The sequence below is a fragment of the Magnolia sinica genome, chromosome 17, assembly GCF_029962835.1.
Source record: "Magnolia sinica isolate HGM2019 chromosome 17, MsV1, whole genome shotgun sequence".
Lineage (NCBI taxonomy): Eukaryota > Viridiplantae > Streptophyta > Magnoliopsida > Magnoliales > Magnoliaceae > Magnolia > Magnolia sinica.
Window position 1 is genome coordinate 41488072 of NC_080589.1, and position 8193 is coordinate 41496264.

An 8193-nucleotide genomic window follows, 5' to 3' on the forward strand; every position below is an offset into this window, starting at 1 on the left:
TAAGATCGAGCTCCTATATTTCCTGTTTTCAGCCCAACGTACGGCCATTGTTTGGCCTGCATCCGGCCTGAAATGCAGTCACTAGCTGGCCTGCTATAAGTCTGGAACACAACCTAATGGAGGCCCGAAATCTGCCATGGTTCCGGTCCAAAATGGAGGCACCTCTTGGCCTGGTTTATGGACGATAATGGCTAGATTAAAAGGGTTATGTGGTCCTAAAATGCTGGAAATCAGAACAGAGTGACGACTAGAGCATTACCTGAATTCCAACGCTCGTCACTCAGCTGTGGCTTCACTCAATGGCCCTATAGGGTGTCACTGGCCTCCACTGGCTCGACTCAGTCTGCACGGCTGGGTTGACTCATTGCAGAACCGAGATTCACCACGCTTGATCTCTTCTCTCTCTTTCCACTCTCTTTCTCCTCTCCTTGGCGTCAATCCTAAGAGCTACAAGGCTCTTTATATAGCTATGAGGGAGAGAGCTCCCAACGATCGGATTTCTTCACATGGCCAGGGGATGGCCGAGATCGTGCCATCCTCTGTTTTCCCAGAGAGGAAGGTCTCTGCTCGTTTTTCCCACCTACCAGCCCTGCCTGGCTATTTTTGGCAAAAGGAAGAGCATGTCCCATCCTGGAAAATGGATGGATGGGATGGCATGATCGGACCGATCGTGAGCCACCCAAACGATCCCAGATTGGTTCCATCTCACAGATGCCTCCCACGTGTGATGTGTTGGGCGGTTGAAATCTATCTTTCTCATCCATTTACAAAGGCTCAAAAGCCTATATAGTTTTGATCGTCCCCCGAAGAAGTTGGACGGTTCGGATGGTGAGGAAAGTGGCTGCCTGGGTGGGCTACTTTGGAGCTCAAAGATTGCCATATTCAAATAGCCGTTAGCGGGAGAGGAGCTTTTGCATTTTGGCATGGTCAAAGTCGGTTTGACCAACAAGGGACGTCCAGTGCACTTCGTGCACTAGGGCTAAGTGGCACGTGCACCCTATGTGAGGTTCACTTTGGGGTTTGTGGCAGATCTAGACCGTCCATTTACCTTGGGATCCCCGTGTGGGAGTCCCGGCCCAGTTTCGGGTGGGGACGAGGCTCAGGTGGGCCATATATTACATCTACATCCTCTATTTGGCCAACCTACTATGATCCTAAAGTTAGATTGATTTGGAATTGGGTTTCAAAGGTCAAAATGGGGCCCATATCATTTTGAGGGTTTGATTTGTTACTAGCTAACTCTCAAGAGTTGGTTATAGGGGTGTTATCCCTAATATGATTCAATTAATGATACAGGGCTTCTATAAGTTGGGATTTTTGGTTGATCTTACCTTCCTGGCTGTTATGGAGTTCGTCTCAGCTCCTATTGCCCTTGATGGATGGCTTTACTGCTGACTAGAACTCCTACCCTGCACGCGTTGAGTGCAAACTATTTAATTAATCCATCCAGATTTCTGCTAATGCAGGTTCAAAAAAGGATAACTCCCGCGTACCAAAGGTATGGGGTGTTACAGTCTACCCCCCTAAATGAAAATTTTCGTCCTCGAAATTACCTAAGGTGTGTTATTGAACAAGTGAGGGTATTTCTCCTTAACCTCAGCTTTTCGTTCCCACGTCGCCTCTTCTTCTCCATGGTGTGACCAAAGAACCTTGACTAATGGTATCGTCTTAGTCTGGAGGAGCTGCTCCTTGTAGTCCAAGATGCGGATAGGTTCCTTGGTGTAAGAGGCGTTGTCTGTAAGCTCAATTTGTTCCCAGCTAACGATATGTGATTCGTCTGGAGTTTATTTCTTCAGCATGGATACGTGAAAGATGTTGTGAATACCAGCCAGTGCAGTAGGTAGCCCAAGGCGGTATGCTATGGCTTCCACACGATCCAGGACCTCAAAAGGGCTAATGAACCATGGCGCTAGCTTCCCCTTCTGTCTGAATCTCATTAGACCCTTCATAGGCGGCACTTTTAGAAATACATGGTCGCCAGTCGCAAACTCTAGGTCGCGCTATCGGTTATCCGCATAGCTCTTCTGTCTACTCTAGGCGGTGCACAAGTGCTTTCTGACCACGTCAATGACCTGAGTAGTTACCTGAACCAGCTCAGGCCCTAACAAGCTTCTTTCTTCGATTTCTGCCCAGCACTAAGGAGCTCGGTAAGGGTGACCATAGAGAGCTTCATACAGTGCCATCCCTATGCTGGACTAGAAACTGTTATTGTATGCAAACTCTGTCAGGGCCAGGTGATCATCTCAGTTGCCCTGAAAGTCCAGGACGCATGCTCTCAACATATCTTCCAGAATCTGATTTACATGCTCAGTCCGCCCGTCTGTTTGAGGATGAAATGCCGTACTGAACTTGAGTTCCGTACCCATCTCTTCCTGCAACCTCCTCCAAAAGGCAGAGGTAAACCTGGAGTCTCTATCTGATATAATCTCTCGCAGAACTCCGTAGGATTGCACGACTTCCCGGATGTATAACTTCGCCAAATTATCGGTGGAATCTGTCGTGTGAATCGGGAGGAATCGGGCAGCCTTTGTCAATCTATCAACGATGACCCAGATCGAGTCGTGCTTCCTCTGTGTCTTCGGAAGGCCAGATATAAAGTCCATAGAGATGTTGTCCCACTTCCATGCGGTTAGCAGTAGCGGCTGAAGGAGGCCAGCGGGCTTGCGATGCTCGGCCTTGACCTTCTGGCACACCATACATTTTGCCACAAAGTCTGTTATGTCTCTCTTCATGTTGCCCCACCAGTATTACCTCTTAACGTTGTTGTACATCTTGGTGCTCCCTACGTGGATAGCTGATTTGGAATGGTGGGCCTTTATCATTACTTCCTTTCTCAAGTTGGCGCCATTTGGAACGCATACTCGCCCCTGATACCGAAGATCACTGTCGTTACCAACCCACCAGTCAGGCATCTCCTCGCTCTTGCACCTTCCTTTCATCTTGACAAGCCATTCAACTTGATCCTGAGCGGAGATCACATGCCGAACCAGGGTCGATTCTGCAGTCAATAAAGCCACATAAACATCGGGTTCATCGAGGGTAAGTTGGATGACAAAGTCCTGTACGAACTCCATCATTTTCCACTCCTTGATCATTAGAGTGGCTACCAGCTCATGCTTCTTCTTCCGACTCATAGCATCGGCCACAGAGTTCGCCTTGCCAGGGTGGTATGAGATATCGAAGTGGAAGTCTTTAAGTGACTCCATCCACCGGCTTTGGCGCATGTTCAAGTCCTTCTGTGTGAATATGTATTTCAAGCTCTTGTAATTGCAGAATAATTGAAAATCCTCTCCGTATAAGTAATGCCTCCATATCTTTGAGGCAAAAACCACAGCTACCAATTCCACGTAGTGAGTCGGGTAATTCTCCTTATGCTTCTTCAATTGGCAAGAGGTGTAAGCGATCACTTTGTCGTTCTGCATTCAAACGCAGCTAAGGCCCAACTTTGAAGCATCGCTATACACCACGAACTTTTCCCCTTCCTGTGGGAGAGTGAATACTGGTGTAGAAGTTAATCTCATCTTCACTTCTTGGAATGCTGTTTCTGCATTTTCTTCCCACGTGAATCGGTCGCTTTTCTTTGTCAGTTGAGTGAGTGGTCACGCGATTCTGGAGAATTCCTTGATAAAGCACCTGTAATACCCAGCCATAGCTAGGAAACTCCGAACTTCGGTCACTGTAGTGGGTTGCTGTAAGTGCTATGGTTTCCTGCTCCTTTGGTTGTCAAATTTTGTGGTGCTAAAACCTCAATCTGTGTCTTGTGTAGCTCATAGGTATATATATGTTCAAGACATTACATCACCTCTCTAAACACTTTGCTTCAAGTTAAGAACGAAGAACTACTTCAAACCATTTCAAGAAATGCAAGAATAAGATACAACAAATGAAGTGATCTTGTTCAAAGACTCAAGTTAGTGTACAACACAAGATGAAGTGTAATTCAAGCTCTAGAAGATCTCAAGCTCAAGGTTATATCAAGTAGAAAGATCTTAAGCTTCACAATCTTTAAAGGTCAACTATCATATGAAGAAATGAAGTCTCAATGTTCATACCTCACTTTTAAGGTATGATTGACCTTAGATTGACCTTAGGGTAGGTCATTTTGTATACATAATTCAAATTGAATCATTTTATAGATGTTTGGTCTATTCTAAGACTAGTCTTGAACTCTGTTTGACTAGTCCTAGCTCTGGCTCGACCAGTCTAAGAAATTCCTAGACCAGTCCTAAGTTGTTGCAATTTTTCAGAATTTTTTGGTTGAGATACGACTAGTCCTGGAGACTGCTCGACCGGTCGTAGGAACAGTGTCGACTCGTTCTAGGACCAGTCGTGCACCTTCGACTCAAACTACAACGATCAAATCAGGTGCCTCACGACCAGTCGTAGGATGCTCACGACCAGTCGTGAAGGGCTCACGACCGGTCGTGGACACCATGCGACCAGTCGTGAAACGGTTTTATCCGATCGCGCTTAAAATTTTAAAAATCTGTTCGGTCTACGACTAGTCGTAGTGTCCTCAAGACTAGTCGTAGATGCGATTTCTGCAATTATAAATAGAACACGATTTTCAGAGTTTTACAATGCAATTCAAGTAAAATTAAGGCATCACTCTGAGATAAGTCTGTATTCATTCTTAAGCTAATTGTGCATATTTAATATTCTCTTTTGTTAGCTTTTTCGTATTTGATTTTGTTTCTGCATTTCAATCTAATTTGAAAGAGGAATTGAGATATTTCACTTCTTGGAATCAAAATCAAATAGAGCTAGCCCTAATTGGATTTAATTTAAAATCAATTAGAACTTAGAACCATTTCAAAGTGAGTATTGGACATTGAACTTTCACATTCGAACTTCTACTCCGATTGGTTCTTCGGGGCTACTACAAAAGGAGAAATCCAGGTATTTTACTGTATTGTAAATTTCCTTCATTTTGGTTTTTATTTGAGATTAAGCCAGAAAAACCTCAATCTATTGGTTATTTGAGGAGAGCCAGGAAAACTTAGAAGTGGGGTTTTTGAATTGTGTAAGCCCATTGAAAGACACAATTGTGAAGGTTTTAGGTGAACATGTGAAACCTATTTTCATAGTGAACGCTGATATCCCCTGTGTGAGGATATTAGGAGTGGAGTAGAAATCTGTGTGGCTTTTGTTTAACAGTTGGTGAACACACAGGCGAACCACTATAATTCTTTGTGTATTGTGGTTTGAATGTTTGCTTAATTTGTATATCATTTATCATTCAAAATTGTGGGATGTATGTGTGGATGTGAATTTCAAGCACTGTGGGGAATATTGTAATAGTTTAGATTTCAATTCTTGCTATTTCCTTTCTGTTCCTTGTCAATTTTTAATTCTCTAATTGTTCTAGTAAGGTTGTCCTGCCATAAACCCTTGGTTTTTATGGTGAAAGGTTGTCCTTAGAACAACTAGATTTTGTGATTGCTTTACATTCTGTATTGTGAATTATTATCTTTCCAGTTCTTAGCTATCTTATTATTTTATTCCACTGTTATTATTTTAAATTTGACATAGCCCTATTCACCCCCCCCCCCCCTTCTAGGACATATAGCTAGGCCTTTTCAAGTGGTATCAGAGCCTAATAGCTCGTTCTAATTCTTTATGTTTGGATTTATTTTCTGACCTAATCGATCTAAGTTATTAATAAGATGTCAAATTTTGATAGCCTTTCAGTCACTAGGCCTCTACCATTTGATGGCTCTAATTATGCCTATTGAAAAACCAGGATGAGAATTTTCCTTAAATCCATGGATGAGAGCATGTGGCAAGCCACAGTGACTGAATGGAACCCCCTACCACTGAAGTAACCGGTATCGATGGTTCAAAATCAATAAAAGTTTCACCATATTTCACTTGGACCATAGTTTAGAAAAGTGAGAGTAGTGCCAATGCAAAAGCCCTAAATGCAATCACTTGCACACTATCACCGGATGAATTCAAAAGAATTATATCCTGTGATACTGCAAAGCAAGCTTGGGATATTTTAGAAGTGACACACGAGGGTACTTCAATTGTCAAGAAATCTAAAGTCCAACTCCTCACAACTGAATTTGAGGAAATTCATATGGAAGAAAATGAAATGTTTATGGACTTTTATACAAGATTAAATGACATTGTAAACTCTATGTGGGGTCTCGGCAATAAAATCTCAGAAAGTAAAGTGTATGCAAAAATACTATGCTCACTTCCTGAACGGTTCAATTTTAAGGTAACCGCGATCCAGGAATTTCGTGGTACGGACAATATGAGGGTAGAAGAACTAGTTGGTTCTTTATAAACCTATGAGTTAAACTTTAAAGCTCCTAAAGGTAAATCTATCGCTCTTAAATCTTCTAAATGTATTTCTCAAGAAAATTCTGATTTAGAAAATTCTGAAGATGATATGTCTCTTTTAGTGAAAAAGTTTTACAAGATTTTCAAAAGTAAAAAGAAGGTTGACTTTCAAAAATCAAATGATAAGAAAAGATCTAAAACCAGAACTTAGAAATCTTTAAAAGATAGTCAATGTTACAACTGCCAAGAATATGGGCATTTAGCAAACAAGTGTCCTAAAAAGGATAAACCCAAAACGAAGAGTATGTTGGCTATTTAGGATGAATCCGCTGATTTTGAAGCCTCTTCTGAATCAGAAGATTCTGAAACCAAGTCAGGCAGTGAAGTTAAAACCCTTATGACTCTAGCCAAATTCACTTTTTTAGATAATAATGATTCAACAAGTGAAGAAGATCTTCAAGATGCTTACAGTACCCTATACAAGGACAGTTGTAAAATTGCCATAAAACTAAAACTTCAAAAAGAAAAGTTTTTAAAACTTAGTTCAAAACTTCCCTGATTGAAAACCTAAAATCGGAAAATGAAAAACTTAAACTTGAAGTCTCTTCTCTTTTGAGTTTAAAGGATATACGAAGATATGCTTAAGGTGATCCAAAGTTAGAAAAACTTTTGTCTGGATCAAGAAAATGTGACGATCGATCTGGTTTGGGCTATGATAAAAATGTTCTTCCTAAACAGAAGAATATTTTTCCTAAGTTTGTGAAAGGAGAATCTTCAAACTCAAAAGGAAATAGTTCAAATCAAAAGTTTTCTAAAAATGTTAAAACTTTTCAATCTTTCAAACCTAAAAGTAATTATATCAACTATAAAAATCATAATCAAAACCCTTTGGCTGAAAAGATAGTTGATTTGCTTAAGGAGCTCTTAAAATCTAACACGGTGGGTCATTCCTACAACAATTATAAATACAAAAAGACCAACTATACTCCTAAACCTAAAACAGTTATGAAATGGGTTCCTAAGGTTACTTGCTTGGTTGCTCACATGGCTTTCAAAGCTTCAAGCCATTCAAAGTGGTACTTAGACAGTGGATGTTCAAGGCATATGACAGGTAATAAAGGTCTATTTACTGATCTCAAAGACATGGCTGATGGTTCAGTCACATTCGGTAATGATAGCAACTACAAGATTATTGGCCAAGGTACGGTTCAACTTTCTAACCTCCCCTTATTTGAGAATGTTTTGTACGTTGAAGGGTTAAAACATAACTTGTTAAACATTTCTCAAATATGTGATAAAAATCATAGTGTTAAATTTTCTAATCTAGGGTGTGAAATTTTAAACAAAAATGGTTCAGTAATATTAACTAGTCGTAGAACGTCTGAAAACTGCTACATCGTAAGTGATTCTAGCTCATCTAATCAATTGTGTTACATGTTCCATACCGATGAGATCGAGTTATGGCATAAACGGCTTGAACATGTACATTACCGCAATCTCTATAGATTAAGCAAAAGAGAACTAATAAGAGGTCTACCTAAATTGTAAAAAGTAGATAAAATATGTGGTGAATGCCAGATTAGCAAACAAACTAGGAGTGCTCATAAAAAGGTGGACTCCAATGCCACATCTAAACCTCTCGAACTTCTCCACATGGATCTTGTAAGACCAATCAGGACAGAGAGTTGAGGTAGCAAAAAATACATATTGGTAATCGTGGATGATTTTACCAGATTCACTTAGGTAGCCTTCCTAAGGGATAAATCAGAAACCCTTGATGAAGTAAAAATGATTATTAAATGGATCCAAACTGAAAAAGGTTCTCAAGTCAGTAAAATCTGTAGTGATCATGGATCTGAGTTCGAGAATAGCAGTTTTGAGAAATTCTGTAGTGATCAGGGG

The 8193-nt window shown here is 40.8% G+C and overlaps 1 protein-coding gene across 1 annotated transcript; it reads right to left on the bottom strand.

Annotated features, from left to right (window-relative positions):
• Positions 1–1553: 1553 nt before the first annotated feature.
• LOC131230484 (uncharacterized) lies at positions 1554–1949 on the bottom strand. The gene is made up of 2 exons (XM_058226404.1): positions 1826–1949; positions 1554–1735 (listed from the first exon to the last, which is right to left on the bottom strand). Exons 1-2 carry the CDS (start codon positions 1947–1949, stop codon positions 1554–1556), a joined length of 306 nt encoding a protein of 101 aa, XP_058082387.1.
• Between the last annotated feature and the right edge of the window lie 6244 nt (positions 1950–8193).

Excerpts from the sequence above, each read along its gene's own strand:
- LOC131230484 (XM_058226404.1), bottom strand. The coding sequence starts at position 1,949 with ATGAAGGGTCTAATGAGATTCAGACAGAAGGGGAAGCTAGCGCCATGG. Across the intron at positions 1,736-1,825 it reads GCTACCTACTGCACTGGCTG|ACAACGCCTCTTACACCAAG; the intron begins GTATTCACAACA and ends TTGAGCTTACAG.